Source organism: Bubalus bubalis, chromosome 14 (assembly GCF_019923935.1).
Source record: "Bubalus bubalis isolate 160015118507 breed Murrah chromosome 14, NDDB_SH_1, whole genome shotgun sequence".
In the NCBI taxonomy this organism is placed as follows: domain Eukaryota; kingdom Metazoa; phylum Chordata; class Mammalia; order Artiodactyla; family Bovidae; genus Bubalus; species Bubalus bubalis.
In genome coordinates, this window is record NC_059170.1 from 3,931,061 (window position 1) to 3,954,038 (window position 22,978).

Below are 22,978 nucleotides of genomic sequence, written 5' to 3' on the forward strand. Positions count from 1 at the left end.
TGGGTTTGCTGTTAGAAATGAAAACTTAGTCTGTAGAGGCAGTCTTGATGCATGGATTTTTGCTACCCCTTGGGCAGCTTTCATGAGCCCGCATCTCCAGGTCTCTGGGTTAGATGGAGCTCGTGAGTACCTAGGGGCTCTCACCATGTGTTAATCACTGAGCTACTCTTCTGGAAGGGCTTTGCTGTGTCACACCCTGGAAAAGCTAGAACGGCCCCTCCCAGGTCAGGAGATGGGCGGTGGCCTCCTCCAATCATTTACATTTTTCCTTTTGCCGAGTGCATACCCACGAGATTGGGAAAGTTTTAAAAAAGGAGAGAAAAAGAAGTAAGAGGAAAAGTTTTTTCCTTTCTCTGTTTCCGAGTGTCTGAGACGGGTGGAGCTGGAGGGCAGGGGGCCTGCGGTTGACTGCCCGTGGCACATTCTGTGTATGGACTGGGGTCCGACCGCCTCGGGATGGTGCATTTGGTGGTCATGAAAGAGAACAGAGCGTGCAGGCATTCAGTGTTTGCTGAGTGAATAAAAGTCCTTGTAGATCAGTTTCTCCTGACAGAGCTGCGTGCAGACATCACGTCTGCCACCCTGCAGAGAGAGGAGCCCCGGTCCTGTTCCCGGGGGGCAGCAGCATCAGGAGAGGTGTGACCGTGTCCCCCTCGGACCAGCCCCTCCACCCCTTGGTTCCAGAAGTTGGCTCTCCCCAAGCGACAGGTGCTGTAACAATCTGGCATTTTACAGGCGCCCTTGGAAGCTTCACTTGTGGCCACGCGGGGCTGTCTCAGCACCAGAGCCACGCCTGGTGGGCAGCATAGCCTCTGGGCTGCTGTCCAGGCCTCCAAGGGGCAGGGGAGGAGCCAGGCTGGGAGGAAGGAGGCTTCCTGGTAGAGGTGCTGGCTCCCCGCGGCCAGGCTCCGCTGCCCAGGACCCGGAGGGGCCCAGAGCCTGGATGCGAGTGAGGATGCCTCTCTCTGGCCCTGTGACTCTGGCGGGGTGAGTTCAGCTCTCTGAAAATGGGCGTCGTGATGGCATTGCTCAGGGGGTGTGAGGACCGGATGAGCTATTGTCTTTTGTGTGCTTAGGCCTCTGTGTGGCCCATGGCAAGGGCAGGAGCAGAGATAGCCACTATCAAGGCTGACCTCGGAGGGAGGAGCCAGCAGGGGGTGGGCAGCGGCCCTGGGGACCCGCATGCGTCCTGCTGTGCCTCCATCATTGAGTTCTGGTGGTCTGGACAATCCAGGCATGGCTCTTGGAGTCTTTGATAGCGTGAGGACTCCAAAGGCGGGTTCTGGGATCTGTCTGCTAAAGCCACAGTCCCCTCAGCCCCCTCCAACTGCAGGACTCAGTGCAGGATGGGGAGCAAGGAAGGGATGCACGTTGATGGTTTCCGCCGGCTTCCAGCGCGCACCGAGAGCTTTCTGGATGTGCTCACTTGGTGTTCTGCCCTCTGGGGACTTGCCTTCCGTGTCATCACTTAACTCCATTCAGTTCTCTGGGATCATGTGGTCCCTGCAGTGTGCCTGGCTCTGCCTGGGGGCGGCTGCACTCAGACCTCTTCTGGAACCTGTGAGCAGATGGCCTAGCTCAGTGTCCACGCATGAGGTCAGGTCCCTGTGTGCTGGGGGCCTGGGGTGTGTGGAGGGCTTCCCAGCAGAGCGACTGAGCACCTGCCGTATACCAGGCCTGGGGTGGGAGGTGAGTAGAATCTGGTCTCCGACCCACAAGCTTGGGGCTGAGATTTTGGCTCCAGACTGAGAGCTGTGTGCTGTTTTGCAGCAGGCTGGCTTTTTGGTTTGTTTTGTTTTTAAATGTAAGAAGTTTAATCCGTCACAGTCATGTAGTTCAGTGTTGAAAGGTGCAGAAGTGTGTGCATTGCAAACCCAGCCTGCTTCCCACCTGCTCCGTTCAGCTACCTGGTGCCCTTCCCCAGGCGAACACTCGTCAATTTCTTCAGTGTCGTTCTAGACAGTCTTTAACCATTGATGAAAACAGTACAGATGTTTTGTATCTAAAGAAATGCACATAGATTTTTCCCTTTTTTATTCACTTGTTAGTACCCCTTACACAATACAACATACTTTTTTCACTTAACATTATACCCTGGGCTTGTTCCATATCCGTCATGAAAAGCTTCTTCGTTTCTTTAAAAACAGTTTGTTTAAAGTGGCTTCATAGGGTTCCATTGAATAGATGTGCTTTATTTTTTTAATTTATTTATTTTTGATCGGAGGATAATTGCTTTACAGTATCATGTTGGTTTCTGCCGTATATCGGCGTGAGTCAGCCGTAGGTTATCTGCGTGTCCCCTCCTCTTGAACCTCCCCCTCCCCTCCCAACCCCACCCCCTTTCGGTTGTTGTTCAGCACTGAATGTGAGCTCCCTGCGTCATACAGCAAATTTCCACTGGCTCTCTAATCTCCCATAGGGTCATAGAGACGTACTGTGTTTATTTAACCAGTTTATTGCGGAGCACTTGCTGTATCCCAGGCCTGGGGTTCAGGTCATTTCTAATGGTTTGCTCTTACTAGTAATATTATAGTGAATGGTCTTTGTGCCCTTTTCTGAACATATGAAGTATCTCGAAGGGTAATGGTTGGGTCAAAAGGAATGTCCATTTGTAATTTTGGTAGCTGTTGCCAGGTTGCCCTCCAGGAGGTGGTACTGATTTAGGCCCCTCCCCGCGGTGAAAACGCCTGTTTGGCTGTCCTGACCAGACACAGGTGTTGTTAGGCTCTTTGATCTTGGTTATCATGCTAAGCGGAAAAAAATAATACCTCAGTGTGGTTTTAGTTCTGCCTAGTATTTTAAAATTGAGTCAGTTGCCAACATTTAAAAACTGAGGGTTGGCCCCTTAGAATGTGTGTTTGTCTTTGTCGTGAAGAGCTGGAGGGTCTGTTGTGCTGGGCCTGTGCAGAAACATCCTGGAAGGAACTGCGTCCTGCCCACGGGGTCTGGGCTTTTCAGGATCCCTGTCCCACTGGGTCGTGTGTTTATTTTTGTTTGTTTACTCTTTTCTTGCCGGGCTTCTGTGGATTTGAGTTTGCCAGTCCTGGTTTAGAGAGAAGCGGGTAAGTTTAAGGGAGAACAGAGTTGCTTCCTCTTCTTTTTGGGAATAGCAGAATGGGTTTCGAAGGATAAGGAGAAGTTGGATGGTGGGCTTGCTCGAGAAAGTCTGGTGTGGGTGAGCATTGCAGAGGGGTTGGGAGTTGGAGGAAAGTAGACCAGCAAGGAGAGATCTCGCGGAGTTCTGGAGCCCGCCTGTCTTGACTGCAGTCGGTGGCCTGACAGTGAGGACCTGGGATGAACAGGTAACAGGGATGCACACGGGTTCATCAGTAGTGAGTCATCATGGGGTGGGATGCGACGTGAGAGGCGTCATGCGCTGTGAATAGCAGGAGACCAACAGGAGACGACTTAAGCCACGAGAAATAGGGACAGAAGGGTGTCTACCATCTGTGGCTGTCCCCACCCTCAGAGAACCTGAGTTAATCCCATGCGTGTGTGTTTTCCAGTATTTTTCCTCATGCATACATCAGCATATATTACTTTCATTAAAACATAGCATAGTAAATTGCCTGTCTTCCGCTTTTTTTTTTTCCTCCCACTTTATCACTTGGATCTCGTCCAGCCAGTGTGTGCATCCCTCCCTCATTCTGTTCATGCTGCAGGTTCAGTGTCCGGGGGTCTGTCTGCCATGGGCATCTGGTTGTTCCCAGCGGTTTGCTCTCTCTGTGTATTGCAGCTGTGAGCACCCTAGTGCGTTTCCCTTCGGTCACCTTGTACCGATATTTGTGAAAGACGCGTCCAGGGTGGCCTTCTAGGTGAGAGGATCTGGGCTTCACATTTGAAGAAGTTGCCACGTTGATGTGACCTTTTTCACTGATACATAGCAGTCCCACCTTCTCTGAGCTTTTGCTTTCTATGGCTGCAGTTAGGTGTGAGGGACCCAAGAATCTTAAGTGGAAAGTTTCAGAAATAAATGTATTGTAAGTTTCACATTGTCTGCCCTTCTGAATCGCGTGATGAGAGCATGTGTCTTGCTGCTCAGTCCTGCCCTGGACTTGAACCATCATCGTTTGTCCCGCCTGTCCGGCCTGGTAGCCACTCAGCCCCCTCTGTTACCAGACCGACTGTATCACAGTGCTTGTGTTCAAATAACCCTTATTTTACTTAAAAATGGCCCCAAATAATGATGTTGGCAATATGGATATGTCACAAGGAAGCTGTAAAATGCTTCAAGTGAAAAGGTGGGAAGTTCTCGACTTAAAAATCTTATGCTGAGGTTGCTAAGATGTACAGTAAGGCTGAATCTTCTGTTCGTGAAATTGTGAAGAGGGAAAAAAATTCCTTCGAGTTTTCATGACTTCAAACTGCAAAGATTACGGCCACAGGGTGTGTGATAAGTACTTAGTTAAGGTGAGAAAGTCATTTAATTCGTACTGTAAGATGTTTTGAGAGAGAGCGCACATTCACATAACTTTTATTGTTTCAATTGTTCTAGTATCAGTTACTCTTGTTAATCTCTTACTGTGCCTGACTTATAAGTGAAACTTGATCCGCAGGTGTGTGTGTTTAGGGAAGGCACAGTGCCTGTGGAGTTTGGAACCACCCTCGGCTTCAGGCACCCACTGGGGGATCTTAGACCGAGTACCCCATGGATAAGGGGGGCAACTGTGGTCTTGCTTCTTCTCCGGACAGTAGCATTCCTGTGGCCAGAGATACTTCAGACTTCAGTGGACTGCTTCCTTCTTTGCATTCTTCTAGATTTTACATTCTCCCAGTTAAAAAAAAAATCTAGCCAATTCCCTGTTTCTGGAACAAAGAGCAAGGTTTCCCTTCATGCCTTCCCTTCCATTCCCTCCAGTCCCCCCCGCCCCCAAGTGCTTAACAGTTGGGGTTACGTCCTTCTGGTCCTTCGGGACCAGCCGTTCAGTATGGCAGCTCCTAGACTCACATGGCTGGTTTTGGTCATTAAATTCATGAACTGAGATTTAAATTTTGTGTTTCCAGTGCTCAACAGCCGTGTGTGGCTAGTGGCCGCCGTGTGTGATAGTGCAGCTAGAGAAGATTTCCCGCATCACTGACACGTAGGGGATAGACTCGGGACTGTTAGCATTTTTGTTGTTATACGGTCGCTAAGTCATGTCCGACTCTGCGACCCCATGGACTGCAGCACACCTCTGCAGGCTCCTCTATCTTCCACTACCTCCCACAGTTGCTCAAACTCATGTCCCTTGAGTCAGTGATGCCATCCAACCATCTCATCCTCCGCCACCCACTTCTCCTTTTGCGTTCTATCTTTCCCAGCATCAGGGTCTTTTCCAATGAGGCGACTCTTCACATCAGGTGGCCACAGTATTGGAGCCTCAGCTTCAGCATCAGTTCGCCAATGAATATTCATGGTTGATTTCCTTTAGGATGGACTGGTTTGATCTCTTTGAAGTCCAAGGGATCCTCAAGAGTCTTCCTCAACACCACAGTTCAAAAGCATCAGTTCTTGGCATTTGGGGCCAGGTAACCCTCTGCACAGGGCCAGCCTGTGCGCCCTGGGATGTTCAGTGGCACCCTTGGCTTCTACTCACTCAATGCCGTTAGCCCTTCCCTCCCGTGAACCTGCAGTTGTGATAACCAAACTTCTCTCTGGATGTCGCCAAGTGTCCCCAGAGGCAAATTGACCCCATACTCACATTGAGAACCACTGCTGCTGGCTGTTCCCTCTGTGCTGCTTTTTAAAGACACTGTGTGCATTTAGTGTACAGTATTATCTAAGTTTCAGATGTACCGTGTAAAGGTTGCAGTCCATCTGTAGTTACTATAAAATACTGGCCGTATCCCCTGTGCCATGCAGTGTATCCTTGCAGCTAGATGGTAGTTGGTACCTCTTAATCCCTTTCCCCTCTCTCGCCCCTCTCCCCAGGTACCCACAGTTTGTTCTCTGCATTGCTTTTAATTTTTCCTTGCATTCTTCCTGGATCTGCCCAGTGTCAACACTGAAAAGTCTAGATTTCTGGACTCTGGCTTCAGGGAGGGTGGATACGTCACAAACTCAATTTAGCAAATATTTACTGAGTGCCTGCTGCTGGCGGCAGCACCAAGGCAGAAACGCTCGTTTCCTTGGAGGCGGCCCCTTGTTACACGAGTTACCTTTTCCAGAAACGCTGTTCCCTTGGCATGTCCCTCTGTGGTGTTTGCTTTACCCCTTGCGTTTGCCCAGATTGCGTGAAACCACCGCACATCTGGCCAGCAGGCTCCTGGCCATCAGAGCTTCTGTTTGTTCTGGAGTCAGACCGTAAGAACGTCCCCTTGGGTTTCCCTTCGTTTAAATGGTCTAAGCTGGGAGCAGTGTAAGCTCAATTATTTCTAGCCTTCCATCTTAACCTAGTTGAATCACTGTTGCTAGTGACAGGCGAGAAACTTTTCATGTGTTTTTTTAATCTGAAAAATAACTTGAGAAATAATATGTACTGTTAATGGAATGCCTGTTGTGTGTTAGGCGTTGTCTTATGCCCTTTGTATATAACGTCCTTGATCCTTTTGATAATTCAGCAAAGCAGGTCTTATTACAGACAGGAAGAGAGGGAAGCATAGAAGATGAATTGTCCAGGGGTGCATAGCTGGGGTGGAGCTGGGCTGGGGTTTGCGTGTACATCTGTCTGGTTTAAAAGCCAGTGTTCAGGGACTTCTCTGGCAGTCCAGTGGTTAAGGCTCCATGCTTCATGGCAGCATTCGATCCCTGGTTGGTGAATGAAGAGCTGACGTGCCAAACAGCACAGCCAAAAAAAAAAAGCACGCTGGTGTTTATTACTTAGCCCACGTGGTCCTGCTGTTCTGAAACTGGGACTCCTGTTCCTTCTTTTCCAGCCTCTGCATTAATTTCCCTCACTCAGAGGTTCTATCTTGCAACCCCGTCCCCAGCCTGTCTAGAAGGTGGGATAGGAGCTAATGTGTCTGGGAAAGTGACAGATGGCTCAGTTTGGTGTTGAGAAGCAGCAGCAGGGTGACAGCTCCCCCACGGCTCCAGGCACGGCCCCCTTGGGCCTCCTGGGGGGCTGACTTCCACCCCTGGACAGATGGGGTGTGGGGCAGCTGCTGGAAAAAGAGCCATGGGTATACATCCAGATGTCAAGTGGGGGCCTGGCTGCTCTCTGCCTCTTCTGTTTTGACTGATGGGAGGTGCCAGGGGAGGACGTCATCACTTGGAAATTTGCCACCAAGCCCACAGCTTCGCTGCAGGACAGTGGTTCCCCAGATACAGGCAGATGCTGGCCCCAGGTGCTACAGCGGTAATATCTAAGTAATTCAAGGACAGGAAGTAAGTCTCATGCAGACATATAGTGAGACCCTTAACTTCCCTTTTCAGTTTTCCTTCAATATTTCTAACCCTGTCATGACCCACTTTTTTTTTCTTTTTCTTTTATTTTTTTATTGAAGGATGATTGCTCTACAGAATTTTGCTGTTTTCTGTGACACCTCTTTTCTTAAACAAAATTTTGGCTGCACTGCACCTTCATTGCAGCCTGCAGGCTCTTCGATGCATTGAGGGAGACTGAGCTGTCCCGTGGAGGGTAGGATCTTTGTTCCTCCACCAGGGATCGAACCCACATCCCCTGCATTGGAAGGCGGATTCTTAACCCCTGGACCACCAGGGAAGTCCCAGGGTCCACTTTGGAACAGCAGACACTTGCTAATGTCTGTGCAACGAAGAGAGGACGCAGCAGCAACAGACTGGAGGCTCTGGGCCCAGGGCCCCTGTATCAGTGGGAATTTAGTAACATTTGCTTCTCCTGGTGTGGATTTTGTTGTTTACCTTTTATTTATGGCAAGTGGTACTAGTTTTCCATTTATGATAGTGTTACTGTGGAAAATTCTGAAAGAGATGGGAATACCAGACCACCTCACCTGCCTCTTGAGAAATTTGTATGCAGGTCAGGAAGCAACAGTTAGAACAGATCGTGGAACACAGACTGGTTCCAAATATGAAAAGGAGTATGTCAAGGCTGTATATTATCACCCTGCTTATTTAACTTATATGCAGAGTACATCATGAGAAACGCTGGGCTGGAAGAAGCACAAGCTGGAATCAAGATTGCCAGGAGAAATATCAATATGCAGATGACACCAGCCTTATGGCAGAAAGTGAAGAACTAAAAAGCCTCTTGATGAAAGTGAAAGAGGAGAGTGAAAAAGTTGGCTTAAAGCTCAACATTCAGAAAACGAAGATCATGGCATCTGGTCCCATCACTTCATGGGAAATAGATGGGGAAACTGTCAGACTTTATTTTTGGGGGCTCTAAAATCACTGCAGATGGTGATTGCAGCCGTGAAATTAAAAGATGCTTACTCCTTGGAAGGAAAGTTATGACCAACCTAGATAGCATATTCAAAAGGAGAGACATTACTTTGCCAACAAAGGTCCGTCTAGTCAAGGCTATGGTTTTTCCTGTGGTCATGTATGGATGTGAGAGTTGGACTGTGAAGAAAGCTGAGTGCCAAAGAATTGATGCTTTTGAACTGTGGTGTTGGAGAAGACTCTTGAGAGTCCCTGGGACTGCAAGGAGATCCAACCAGTCCATAGTAAAGGAGATCATTCCTGGGTATTCATTGGAAGGACTGATGCTGAAGCTGAAACTCCAGTACTTTGGCCACCTCATGCGAAGAGTTGACTCATTGGAAAAGACCCTGATGCTGGGAGGGATTGGGGGCAGAAGGAGAAGGGGACGACAGAGGATGAGATGGCTGGATGGCATCACCGACTCGATGGACGTGAGTTTGGGTGAACTCCAGGAGTTGGTGATGGACAGGGAGGCCTGGCGTGCTGTGATTCATGGGGTCGCAAAGAGTTGGACACGACTGAGTGACTGAACTGAACTGATTAAGTTACCTTTTTTTTTTTTTTAATTTTTTTGGCTGTGTCATGTAGCATGTGGAATCTTAGTTCCCTGACCAGGGATTGAACCCAAGACCCTGCATTGGAAGCTTGGTATCTTAAGCATTGGACTGTCAGGGAGGTCCTGTAAGTTACCTTTTAGGATACACTGGTCGAAATAAAGGGCAAGAATTCTCAACCAAGGCATAACTGGCATTTGGAGCCGCATGATTCTTGTGGGGAGCGGCATTGTCCTGGGTTTTCTAGGATGTTTAGCAGAATCTTGACCTCCTCCACCTAGGAGACACCAGTAACTACCCCCCTTCTTCCTGCTGAGAATCACTGATTTAAGATATGCAGATTGAGAGGACTTCCCTGGCCCTCTAGTGGTTAGGACTCTCACAGGGGGACACAGATTTGATCCTGGTCTGGGAACTAAAGCATTCCACATGCCTTGAAATACAGCCACACCCCGCCCCCCCCCCCCCGAAAAAACACATTCAAATTGAGGCAAACTAAGAACTTAGAAAGTGGAGGTGGTTGGTATGTGGAAATCCCGTGTGTGTGTGTGTGCGCACACGCGTGTGGGATTGCTCAGCAGATTGCCTTCAGTTGGGGGTCCGCTTACTGATGTTCCCTTGGCTGAGGTTTGGTCCAGAGCCAGGTGGGAGGAGGGGCCTTGACAGAAGCTGTAAAGCCGCATGGTCCAGGGGAAGCTCTGTCGTGCTGGAATGTTCTCCGTCTGCACCGTCCAGCGCATGCCACTGGCCGCCTGTGACTGCGGAGCACTCAGAATGTGGCTACTGAGAATGAGGAACTCAACTCTTATTTTAAGTAACTTCAATGTAAAACTTCCATGTTTGCACAGCGCAACCCTGAAGAAATCAGTGTGAGAGGTCAGGATGATAAGACCACAGGCTTTAAAAGCTTAGAAGTGAAGATACACAAACCAGTAAAAATGCCTCTTTAAGGACAATCCAGTCACGTGGCAGACAGGACTGTTAGGAGATTTTGGGGGCAAGTTAACACACCCACTTAACATGGGCTTTGCCAACTATGTGTGTGCGACTCTTTGCAGCCCCATGGACTGTAGCCCGCCAGGCTCCTCTGTCCATGCGATTCCCCAGGCAAGAATACCGGAGCAGGTTGCCATTTCCTCCTCCAGGGGATCCTCCCAACCCAGGGATTGAATCTGCGCCTTCTGCATTGGCAGATGGGTTCTTTACCACTGAGCCACCTGGAAAGCCCAACGTTGGCTTTAGCAGAGTAAAATAAAAACAAAAATCAATTTACTGACGCCTGATACTTGGCCTTCCCAGGTGGTGCTAGTGGTTAAAGAACACGCCTGCCAGTGCAGGAAACATGAGGCCTGGGTTCGATCCCTGGCTTGGGAAGATCCCTTGGAGGAGGAGGGCGTGGCACCCCACTCCAGTATTCTTGGTTGGAGAATCCCATGGACAGAGGAGTCTGAGGGGCTATAGTCCGTGGGGTCACAAAGTCAGACACGACTGAAGTGACACAGCACACACGGAAGACAGAAGCCAGGAGATGGACAGACCTAAGCTCTCCGCCCTGGTGCTCAGAGCCTCTGGTGTCGCTGCATCTTCCTTGCGACTCCATTTTTCAGGCTGACTCTCCCTAAATGGGAGCAAGGCGGCTGTCTGCCTGCAACTCCAGGCTTGTTTTCTGCCACCTAAACAACCCCAGGGTGAAGGGCATGTCTTTTCTGGAATTTCTAGCGATACCCCCCCGCCAGACCTCTCATCAGCCCCTCCTCTGAGCCCATAAGCATGTCGAGGGCTTTGCTTGGCCAAGCCTGCGTCCTGAGCTCAGAGGTGGGGTTGGCCTCGGCTAGATCAGGTGGAGAGATGGAGGGAAACTGACTTACTGAATTCTGATAAAAGAGTAAGTGCAGGATATGTGGCCTAGGCTGAGGGCCCGAACTCGAGGCGGGACACACTTGGACAGGGACCCCCCCTAAGGCTGGGGTGCCGGGCTGGTTGGGGATGGTGCAGTTCAGGCCACCGGATGGCGGGAGCGGAGCCGGTCTGCAGGCGGGGAAAGCAGGCATCAGTCCCCGCAGTGCAGACGGGGTGGCAGGCACAGCGGTGGTTGGCACACTTGGTGTGAGGGAGCTGGAGCCCGCAGCGTCCCTTGTGGACGCCGGCAGAAGGGCCCCCAGACAGACCTGGTGTGAGAGAATCCCGGCTCTGGCGTAGAGGGGCCGGGGGCCTGGGGTGTCCACGGGAGGGCCCTGGGAAGGTGACCCCGGGGCCACAGGGGGGCTTGAAGGGCTCGAGGGACATCATGTGCCAGGTATGTGGGCCGACCACAGCACGACTCACACGCAGACGCTGCCCACCTGCCCCCCGGGCTGCGGCCTGGGGATCTGGGGGGTGGGAGTGGAGGTGGGGGGCACCTTTTCCTCCAGGGGTGTCTCTCCAGCGCCTGCTACTGAGGAAGCTTAGCATGTCACTGCCCTGAAGAAGTCTGTCCACCCACCCAGCAGGCACTGAAGGGTTATGGGGAGCTTCCAGCCGGTCCCTTGATGTGAGACTTCACGGGCGTGGCTCAGGCAGGGCAGCTAATAACGCATGCGGAAGAGCTTGGGTCTGGGGCCAGCTACACAGACCTCGGTGACACAAAGTCCTTATTTTACTTGTGCCAAGTGCTTGCCTGCTTTTGTATTTGTGAGGAAGTAGAAGCGAAGGATCTTGTTCCAAAGTTAGGTACCCCCCATCCCCGCCCAGGACCTGGAATCATGGTTGGACCAGGTGAGCACTTAATAAATGCTTACTATTATGGATTTAGCTGAAAACACACACACATACACACATAGACACACATTCAGCCCCACACAGGTAATATGCATCCAGAGAATACATAGGAAAAGGCCTCCTACCCACTCCTTCCAAAGGAACCCATGTTATCAGCTCATTATGGAGGTTTTCTGCACTTCCAAGCACGTCTGCGCATTATCCTCTGGCCTTCATGCAAAGAATGGCGTCCTGGACACAGCTTTCAGCCTTTTCCATTTAGCAGATCTTGCGAATAGGACCATTTAGCACACGCAGCTCCGTCTCCTCCTTTAAAGACTGTTGAGCATCCCCTTGTATGAATGTTTGCTGCTTGTTTGACCAGCACCCCCTTTTTTCCTTTAATACTTTTTTGGCCACACCAGGCAGCATGTGGGGTCTTAGTTCCCTGACCAGGGATTGAACCGGTACCCCTTACATTGGAAGCACGGAGTCTAAAGCCCCGACCGCCACGGAAGCCCCAACCAGCCCCCGCCCCCTGCTCTGATGGCCGATTAGGTTAGTTTCCAGTCTTCGCTGCCTCACGCGGGCTGCCCTGCCCGAGCTGCCCCGTGCATGTGCGCGCCTGAAGGCTAAGTCTCGGAGAGTTTAACCTTGTAGTTTGCTGCGTGGAACCTTCTGCCAGCAGAAAGCAAACAGAACTCACATAAACAGTCAGCCCGACCGTCTGTGCTTCTCTCCAGCTTTCCTTCGAAGCATTCCGCTCTGGAAGTCGTCATTACCGGGTCATCACAGGATAGGGAGAGAGTAGCTGGTGCACGGCAGAGTCAGTGACCGTGAGGAAGGCGTCTGCAGCCGGAAGGGTGTGCTTGTGCTCAGGGCGTCCCCTCCCCGTTCTTTCCGCACTTTGCCCCACGCTGGGCCGCTTGGGTGACTCACCCAAGAGCAGGAACGGGGTTGGACTCCTCCAGGTTTCCCTGTGTTTCTCTGGCGGACACGAATGAGTTACTTAGAAGTGAAACCTGTCCTCGTGGGAGCCACCAGCAGCCTCCCTGCCCCACCCCCAGCACCGGTTTACTGGAACCAGGATGCTATTTTTAAGAAAGAGCATCGTGTTTCATCATGGAAATTTTGAGCATCTGAGCAGGCGACTTGCTGGCTTGCCAATCTTTAAGAGTCCTGAGCCCACAGCCTGTGTGTGCTCAGCTCTGTACCCAGCACCTCAGCAGGACATGCCTGGCCCGAAAGCGGAGGGACAGAAGGCGGGTCTGCCGCTGACAAATAATTATGTAAGTCGTGATGGCCACATCGGGATGCTTTGCTTTCAGCTGGCAGTGTCTCAAGGGGCTGGCGGGGCTGGCAGTGCTGGGCTTCCTCCCTCCCAGCCTGAGGAACATTCTGCCAGTGGTCTTTCTACCACAAGGGGCTGATAAGGGTCGTAATTCTCAAGATGCCTTGTTTACAGGCTCTTCTGAAGGATGTGGTGCCTTTTTTGGGCGAGAGTCGGGGTTGGGGATGTGTGTCTCAGAGCAGCCTAATTTCATCAGAGCAGGGCAGGTGCCCAGGCACCTGAGGAGCTGCCCTCTGGGGGCAGCCCTTGGGGTCAGCTTGCCTACAGCTGGCACACTGGCCTGTCTTCTGGTTATGTGGGGCTCCGAGTCATCTTCCTGGCTGTTGCTCCAATGTGTTGCTAAAAAGGAGAGATGGGCATGGAAGGAGATTATTTTCCTTCTCTTCTTTGATAGTAATCTTGGTGTGACTAGCACCCTTGTTAGCTTTGAGAATCAGACAGACCTGCTTCAAGACCAGACTCAGCTGTTTCTCACATTTTGGCAGACACAGGGTTTTTTTTTTCAGCTGTCCTGAGCTTTCCTCTCTCATCTGCAACATGTCAAAGTGATAAAAGTTCTTATTGTTATGTATTTATTTTCTAAATCTTAAAAAAAAAAAAAAACAGATCCTGCTTTTTGAAATAATTTGGGCTTGGGGACAAAGCATCTTTGATTTGGACCACAGCTGGCTTTGTAGATGCATCAGGTCTGTTTTCCCTGCCCACTGAAGGATGAAGCCCCATGTGGGGCTGTGGTTCTGACCCAGTGATGATGCTTTAGAGAGAGAAGTTCTGGGAGGGCATGGCCTTGACGGTGTGGGCGTGTCTTTTCCACAGGTGCGGCGAGTGGCTGAGATGCTGCGGTGGAGGCGAGCCCAGGCCCCGCACAGTCTGGCTGGGGCACCCGGAGAAGAGGGACCAGCGGTACCCTCGAAATGTCATCAACAATCAGAAGTACAACTTCTTCACCTTTCTGCCTGGGGTACGTACGGGCTGAGACAACATTGTTTTTTCCTTCTTACACCATGTGTGTGCAGTGGTACCAGTCTTAGAAGACCGAGGCTCCTGCCGCAGGGCCTGTGAGCTCCCCGTGTGTTTTCCACGTCACCCCAGCCACTGGCCGTTCACCTCCCTTAGTCCTGAGCACCTGAAAGAGGTTGCCTTCTGTCTGCAAGTCTGTGAACCTCCACCTGATCGGTTGGAATAACTTCACATTTATTTGGTGTGTTCGGCCTAAGAGGAGTGAAAAAGATATTTTGAGGGCCTAGCTTTGTTACCAAAAAAAAAAAAATCAGTGCCTATATTTCCCCCGTATTACCATCTTGGAACACATATTCAGAATAGAAAAGTTGGGAGATAAAAGTGTAGAGAAAATTTTTTTATTTCTTCTTCCTTTGCTGTGCCGTCGTACTTGCAGCCTGGGGGTCTGTTGCTGAGGCGTGCAGGCTCAGCAGTTGAGGCACACAGGTTTACTTGCCCCACAGCATGTGGGGGTCTTAGTTCCCCGACCAGGGATTGAACCTGCATCCTCTGCGTTGGGAGGTGGATTGTTTTTTAATTTTTAAAAATATTTATTTATTTGGCTCTGCTGAGTCCGAGTTGTGACATGCGGGATCTAGGTCCCGGATCAGGGATCAAACCCGGGCCCCTGCACTGGGAACTTGGAGTCTTAGCCACCAAACCAGCAGGGAATCTCGGGAGGTGGATTCTTAACCACTGGACTGCCAGGGAAGTCCCAAGAAATCTTTTTAAGATAGATTGTAATACCTCCATCCAGAGACATTTTCTATTAACGTATTTGCTAATGTTTGTTTTGCTTATATTGCCCTGCAATTGTCCGTTTTGTTCATTAATTTATACAGATCAACAGACAAGCCTTCTGAAAACCTTCCCCCCCAGCACACCCTTAAGTTAAATATCGATTTTTATCCATTGTGACCTCCAAAACTACACCAGCTGGCTGTAGAAGCAGCAGCAACAATCAGTTCCAAAGCTGAAAGAAAAAAAATCACTGATTTACTGAGAGAGAACATGGAAACAAATACCTTATACTGTAGCATAAGGTCAGCCTGAATTTCTTTTTAATAATTGATTTATTTTTGGCTGTGCTGGGTCTTCGCTGCTGCCTGCAGGCTTTCCTCTGGTTGCAGCGAGCAGGGGGTTGCTCTCTAGTTGCAGTACGGAGGCGTCTCACTGCAGAGGCTTCTCTTGTCGTGGAGCTCAGGCCCTGGGTCACACACGCACAGTGGTTGTGGCTTGCTGGCCACAGGGCCCAGGCTCCGTAGTTGTGACCCACAGGTCTCGTTACTCCATGGCCTGTGGGATCTTCCTGGACCAGGGATCGAATCCGTGTCTCCTGCATTGTCAGGCAGATTCTTTACCACTGAGCCCTGAGGGAAGCCCCAGAATGTTTCTTTAAGGGTGATTTTTGACTCCTTTTATCAGTACCTGGTTCAACCCTCTCCCCTGGCCCCTGAAATCTCAGTATCTAAAGTCAAGTGCAAGTTAATTTCTCATTCATGGAAACTCTGAGGCACATCAGGCCACAGCTACACCGCCTGGGGTGTGTGGAGCATCCGTGTCCCCGTGGCAGGGCAGGAGCGAGGGGCCGGATGTGTCCTGAACACACTGGGCATTTCCGCTTGTTGCCTGATGGCCAGGTGAGTCGGGGTGTCGATGACACTCCCAGGGCACATGGGGCCAGTGGAAACCGCCAGAGCCCTCCTGCCATGTGGGATGGAATTCTGTAGTTACTTCTGGCGTTGAAATCATACCATTGAGACATCAGTGTATCTCTCTTTTGATTTAGTCTTACAACCTGAGCCTTTTGCACTAAACCCTCTTCAGTGGCATTTGGAGTGGCCTTTTCTGCATTTGGAGAAGAAGTTTAAGAAATGAAACCTAACAGCTGTTGTCAGAGACTCCACGCCCAGAGGTCCCCACTGTGTTGAATGTGGTGTTTAGAATTCCCACGGGTATCATGTGCTTCTTTACTTTGACAAATGATGTTTTCATCACCCAGGTGTGTTTTCCTAGTCAGCAGGTGTCAGTGTGACGTGTATGTGCAGGTACCACGTGAGTTGCGTTCTCCTGGGGGAGTGTTTGAAAGGTCACCGTCTGCCTCGCTCCGAGTCCTCCAGCCTCGAGTGTCTCCTGTCTCTCTCCACTGCAGGTTCTGTTTAACCAGTTCAAATACTTCTTCAACCTCTACTTCCTGCTGCTCGCCTGCTCCCAGTTCGTCCCTGAGATGCGACTCGGAGCACTCTACACCTACTGGGTTCCCCTGGTGAGTCAGTTGGGGCGTCCTTTCGGGGGGGTCCGAGGCGGCTTCTGTCCTTCAGGCGGCTGGAACAGGACATGGTCTTTCAAGGGAGCGGACGCCCCCAGCCCAACACGCTGGGAGCCCCCGAGGTTTTCCTGGTGGCGCTCTGTTCCGCCCACCGCCAGGGCCCACGGCCGCAGTGCCTGGGCTCCTCCTTCCGTCTGTCTGTCCCCTGTCCAGTCTCTCCTTGTTTCAGCAAGCGTTTCCCACCTGCTCACTGCGGATTGCTGGGTACTGGGCTGGCACACAGTGGTCCCGAGAAAGGAAGGGCCTCCAACCCTGTGGCTTGTGCTCTTTGAATTGTTTTCTGTTTATGATGTAGTCTGTGTCAGTGTGAGGGGTTGACCACGATTCTGCGCTTGGGTGTGTCTGTGTATGGAGTGTGACTCACCTGAGACTTGTAAATAAATACATGGAGGTCTGGAAGGTTCTTCACCAAAGCTAGTAGTTTTCTTTGGAACAGGGGTGAAAGTGTTCGTCACTTAGTCTCTTTGTGAGCTCATGGACTGTAGCCCACCAGGCTCCTCTGTCCATGGGATTCTCCAGGCTAGAATACTGGGGTGGGTGGCCATTCCCTTCTCCAGGGGATCTTCCCGGCCCACAGATCAAATCTGGGTCTCCTGCATTGCAGGCAGATTCTTTACCTCTGAGCCACTAGGGAAGTCCTTGGAGGGGCGGGTGCGGCCTTTTATTAAGTATTTTTTATCTTCAGGTACAGAGACATCTGTCTTAAGTCACCACAGTGCCTTTCTGGAAGCTGGAAACTTACAGGAAACTACATTAGCTCAGATGTGTAGTCAAGGTGTTTGAAACTGCTTATAGAGTTGCTCCCTCTGCAGGGGAAGACCGCGTTGGTTCTTGGGGCTGGTGACCAGGGATCGAAGTGTTGAACCCAATTCGAAGGCAGGTGCTATACCCGGTTCTGGTCTGGGATGTGTTCCGCGTATCGGTACCGATGATGCTGACCCCGGGCACTGCAGAAGCCCCTCAGGTAATGCAGTGAGTGCCCGTGTGGGGGCCAGGATGACTTGCAGGGCTCCCGCCCTTCCAGCGAGACCCCTGCTCCAGTTCTAGCCCATGTCTCTTCACTGAAATGATGCTCAGAGTTTCCAGGAGGAGCCAGGAACCTGACTTCCGATGCAAACAGCCAAGTCCTGGCTTTCCCGGGCCTCTGGCTGTAGAGAGAAGCCAGGGTTACCAGCAGTTTCGGGCAGTCCTAAGGCTTCTAAGTGCCCCATGGCCAGAGTTTCCTGTGATGGTTCAGAGACAGAAGGAGGCAGTCATGTTGCACAGATTCTTCCCCTCTTTCCAGGGGCCGCAGAGAAGGGGGCTTGGGGTCAAAGACAACTGGACGACACCTGTTTCCTGGTGAATGCAGCTGATTTCTCCTAAGTCCCCTAGATGTTTATGCAGAGAATCAATTTCCAGTGCTTGGCTGAAGTACATTTTGAAATGTGTCTGACCACCCTGAGAGTCCTCTCGTTTCATGCCCAGCCGGGAGCTCAGTGGTTCAGAACGAGGGCTGTGGGGCCATATGGTTGCCCTGTAGCCTCTTTGAGAAGCCGTGTGATTGTAACTAGCTTTTCCGAACCTCAGTTTCCTCATCTGTAAAGTAGGGGGTGGGTGATCGTGTCTGTTCCCATGGCTTGTTGGGAGGTGCAGTGAAGTACAGCAAGTAGAATGTTGCAAATAGCTCCTGACACATAGAAAATTCTCAGGAAATGTCCTCATTTGAATTTTAAAATTCTGGTACCAGTGCCATTGTTGGTCATCGTGTGGATTACGTCTTAGCTTTTGGTAACATTTTTTCTTTTTTTAAAAAAGGTATTTATTTATTTGGCTGCATTTGGTCTTAGTTGTGGTGTTCGAGCTCTTTCCTTGCGGTGCATGGGCTTCTCTCTGGTTGTGGTGCGCAGGCGTAATTGCCGTGTGCTGTGTGGGGTCTTATTTCCTGGACTGGGGGTCAACCCCACATCCCCAGGATTGGAAGCAGATTCTTAACCACTGGACTCCCAGGGAAGTCCTGGTAACTTCTTTCTCGATGCTAATGTGTTCGTGGGAGATGTTCCTCAGGAAACAGATGAGATAATCAGTAAAATTGTATGAAGATCAGATAATAAATCTAGATCTCTCTGTTATTAAGGCACAGCCTACACGATACCGAGGTTTCCGTTCCCTGGGTGTTGCCAGGACCCGTGGTCGGGGTAGGACGTTCTCACCAGCCCAGAAAGCTCTCTGCCCCTCTCCAGTCAGCCCGCCTCCCCACGCAGAAGTATCTGCCTTTCTGATTTCTCTCAGGAGTTTTCTGTTAGTAGATCTTTTCTTTTTTTTACTGCACCTTGTGGCTTATGGGATCTTAGTTCCCCAACCAGAGATCCAACCTGGGCCCTCAGCAGTGGAAACATGGAGCCCTAACGTCTGGACCTCCAGGGAATCCCCAGCACATCTGCTCTTGATGCACAGCTTTACAGAAGAGGCTCAGCGCCTTCAGGGTTCTGTGTGTTCACTGTCACCAGCTCTGACGTCCTTGCAAGTTTAGACAGCCCTCCACTGCCATTCAAGCTTCTGTTTCAGTATCTGTGGCCCTTCAGTCAGTTCAGTTGCTCAGTTGCGTCCGCCTCTTTGTGACCCCGTGGATTGCAGCACGCCAGGCCTCCCTGTCCATTGCCAACTCCCAGAGCTCGCTCAAACTCATGTCCATTGAATCAGTGATGCCATCCAACCATCTCATCCTCTGTCATCCCCTTCTTCTCCCACCTTCAATCTTTCCCAGCATCAGGGTCTTTTCAAATGAGTCAGCTCTTCCCATCAGGTGGCCAAAGGATTGGAGTTGCAGCTTCAGTATCAGTCCTTCCAATGAACACCCAGGACTGATCTCCTTTAGGATGGACTGGTTGGAGCTCCTTGCAGTCCAAGGGACTCTCAAGAGTCTTCTCCAACACCACAGTTCAAAAGCGTCAATTCTTCTGCACTCAGCTTCCTTTATGGTCCATCTCTCCCATCCATACATGACTACTGGAAACACCATAGCTTTAACTAGATGGACCTTTGTTGCCAAAGTAATGTCTCTGCTTTTTAATATGCTCTCTAGGTTGGTCATAGCTTCTTTTAATTTCATGGCTGCAGTTACCATCTGCAGTGATTTTGGAGCCTAAGAAAATAAAGTCTGTCACTGTTTCCATAGTTTCCCCATCTCTTTGCCATGAAGTGATTTGGCCCTTAGGGACCTCCAAAGCTGGAAGGTTGGAATTTATATCTGGACCACATTTGAATCTCTTTGTAAAGCAGTTTCTAGCTTAAGAGATGGCAGGTCCCCTGGGATTGGTGAGGGTTCTGTGTGTGTTGGGGTGGGGGTCACAGATGTGGTAACTGTGTGTGTGAGTCCCCTGGTGTGTGTGTGTGTTGGGGTGGGGTCGAGGGTCACAGACGTGGTAACTGTGCGTGTGAGCTCCCTGGTGTGTGTGTGTGTGTGTGTGTGTGTGTTGGGGGGGTCACAGACGTGGTAACTGCGTGCGAGCTCCCTGGCTCTTAAGGAGTTTCGCTCAGTGGACAGTCACTTTCGGCTCTGGGTCCCTTCACCTGACTGTGCGCCTGTGTGCGAAGTTACTCAGTCATTTCCAACTTTTTGCGACCCCTTGAACTGCAGCCCACCAGGCTCCTCTGTCCTTAGGATTTCCTAGGCAAGAATGCTAGAATGGGTTGCCATGCCCTCCTCCAGGGGATCTTCCCCACCCAGGAATCGAACCTGTGACTCTTGTGTCTCCAGCATTGGCAGGCAGGTTCTTTACCACTGTGCCACCTGGGAAGCCCATGGTGACTTAGGAAGCAGTGTTTATATGCAGCAGGGAGGTTAGCCCCTCCTGTCTTTGTGATAAGCACACACTTCCCATTAACATCGAGGGGATTTAGCCAGACTCACGCAGAGAGAACTAGAAACTGGAACACTTGAAAAACCAAACAACCGAAACCTGGATTCTGGCCCAGAACAAAAGAGCAGCGTGCAGCGTGGTGGGGGCGGGTTCTGCAGACGTGGCCGCGCTTCTCCTGACCAGGTCTTCTCACCTCCCTGTGTGGTCTGGTCTTGCTTCCATTCTGATATGTACCGGTTCTGCTGTGGCTTCAGCGTGTACTTTCCTTCTGATCGGAAACAGGAGAAATCCTGTGATGGCAAAGATGTATGGGCCTTGGGAGGGGTTCCACAAAGCGGCACATCGCTGGCTAGATTTACATAAGAGATTTAACGTCCTTTGAATCGAAGTTAATATATTGCACGGGGTAAACAGTATGAAAATGAAATCCTCAAAGAATTCACGACTGCTAACCTCAGGGGCAGTTGTGCCCTCTGTATTAAAAAAAGTGACTTTAAAAAGAGAGATGACAAGGCTCTTTTGTAAGAAAAATGAATGGTTGCTCTTGCTTTTATTGATATGAGAGGAAAAATCAAGACGAAAATAGATTCCTACCATGGGTGACAGACACCAGTCCGCACCAGGTTTTATGAGTGGGGATATCTAACGTGGGAAGGTGAGATGGCTTAAAATTTTCCTTTTACTAATGGGTGCTTATGCAATCAGTACTTTAACATGAGGATTCCCTTGGTGGTTCAGTCGTTAAGACTTTGCCTCCAGCGTAGGGGGTGCAGGTGTGTTCTCTGCTAGGGGAGCTAAGAGTCCACATACCTTGTGGCCAAGTAACAAGTCCCCACCCCACCCCGTCCCCTTCTTTACAGAGGAATCTAACCAACAGTTAAGGAGTAGGGGCTTCCCAGGTGGCGCAGTGGTAAAAAATCTGCCTGCCAATGCAGGAGATGCAAGACATGTGGGTTTGATCCCTGGGTCAGGAAGATCCTCTGGAGTAGGAAATGGCAACCCACTCCAGTATTCTTGCCTGGAAGATTCCGTGGACAGAGAAGCCAGGTGGGATATCGTCCATGGGGTCACAAGAGTCCAACATGATTGAGCTCTCTCACACACACACACACACACACACACACACACACACAGACCTTATAATAAAAAAAAGTTCAGGATATTGGAAAATCTTCAGCAGTGTATGGATATTTGTTGGTGTTATGTGAACAGTGTTATGTCTGGAAGGTTGATTTCCCTACTGGCGGGTCAATACAAACAGGCGTCGTGACTCATTTTGTGCTCTGGTGGCCCCCCTGCTTGGTTCCACCCATCCAGGTTTCTGCAGGTCAGAACGTTGTGGCCTCTGAGAGCAAGGACTCTGGAACAGGAGCCCCTGAATGATCACTCAGGACCTTGACGTCCCTGGTTTAGTTGCTAAGTCATGTCCAACTTTTTAAGGCCCCATGGACTGTCGTCCGCCAGGCTCCTCTGACCGTGGCATTCTCCAGTCAAGAATACTGGAGTGAATGGCATTTCCTTCTCCTGGGGATCTTCCCAACCCAGGGATCGAACCCGGGTCTCCTGCACTGCAGGCGGATTCTTTACTGACTGAGCCAACAGGGAGGCCATTTTCTTCACCATATTCTGAGTGTCTTGGTCTCTGCCCAGCTAGCGTGGCCATCCCAGGGGTGAACTGCTCCAAGTCGGGGGGAAAGTGCTCCCATGGCACCCGGTGCGTGGCGAGTGAGCCACAGACGTCAGGGGCGTCTCCGCCGCTCAGCCCTTACCAGCGGCCGGACGGCTCTGGGGCTTCTGCGTTTCTCTTAGAAGCCCTGGGTGGGGGCAAATGGGATGTCCTGGTATCGGCGAGGGTTTCTTGGGGGTAGGAGATGCAGAGAAGTGGGCCTGCTGGGGCTCGTGCGCGTGAAAAACCTGCCGCCCTGGTCTTCTGGTCTCTTCTGTCCCGGCCTCAGGGGAGGCCGGTGGCTTTCAGGCCGGCTCATCCCCTCTCTCTCACCCTCTCTCTCTCTCTTCTGCAGGGCTTCGTGCTGGCTGTCACCATCATCCGAGAGGCGGTGGAGGAGATCCGATGCTACATGCGGGACAAGGAGGTGAACTCCCAGGTCTACAGCCGCCTCACGGCGAGAGGTCAGCCTCCTGCTGCCCAGCCCCAGGGGGTGGCGGGCGGGGTTGGCATTGGGTCCCAACTCGGCCATGGGCCGCTGACCTTCAGGGAGCAGAGTTCACAGCCTAGGGCCGTGGGGTGTGGGCGGCTGGGGCGGGACAGTCGCTCAGTGGCAGAGCGACTGAGGGAGGCCAGGGTGTGCCCCGGGCCTGGGGGGACTCTGGCCACATCCCTGGGCCATCACTGTGCCCCTGGAGCCCGTGCTGACGGCTGACCTGCGCCTTATCCACCTGGGATTAATTGTGCACTCGTGACATTCTCTGAGCACTCACCCCTTTCCCCCGCTGGCGGAGGAGGCAGCCCTTCTGTTGGCGTTTGGGCGTGTGCGCGCTCAGTCGCGTCTGACTCTCTGCAACCGCATGGACTGTAGCCCACCGGGCTCCTCTGTCCATGGGATGCTCCAGGCAGGAATACAGGAGTGGGTGGCCGTTTCCTCCTTCACGGGATCTTCCCGACCCCAGGGATTGAACCCACATCTCCTGGATTGCAGGCAGATTCTATGCCACTTGAGCTCTCTTGGTGTGGAGGCTGTGAAGTCTGTCCTACACAGGTTTTCAAGGGAGCGTATCTCTAAAAGATATCCTTTCAACATTACAAAACTAGTGTGACAACTTTGCAGTTAGTTTTTTAAGAAGGCACCAGACTTCATACTAAATGTTGCATCTGTGAAAGTT

At 51.2% G+C, this 22,978-nt stretch overlaps 1 protein-coding gene across 10 annotated transcripts in view; it reads left to right on the forward strand.

The window, feature by feature from the left end:
• The window catches only part of ATP9A (ATPase phospholipid transporting 9A (putative)), a 127,825-nt gene that overhangs the window by 15,756 nt on the left and 89,091 nt on the right, over positions 1–22,978 (forward strand). For 6 of the 10 annotated variants that reach the window (XM_044927512.2, XM_044927517.2, XM_044927513.2 and 3 more), the window contains exons 2-4: positions 13,784–13,928; positions 16,119–16,232; positions 22,159–22,267. In XM_044927512.2, the coding sequence (XP_044783447.1) occupies positions 13,784–13,928; positions 16,119–16,232; positions 22,159–22,267 (368 nt within the window). Of the gene's footprint in view, positions 1–940; positions 988–12,671; positions 12,906–13,783; positions 13,929–16,118; positions 16,233–22,158; positions 22,268–22,978 lie in introns of those variants that run through there. The other 4 variants (XM_044927516.2, XM_044927518.2, XM_044927514.2 and 1 more) reach the window with 3 other exon arrangements.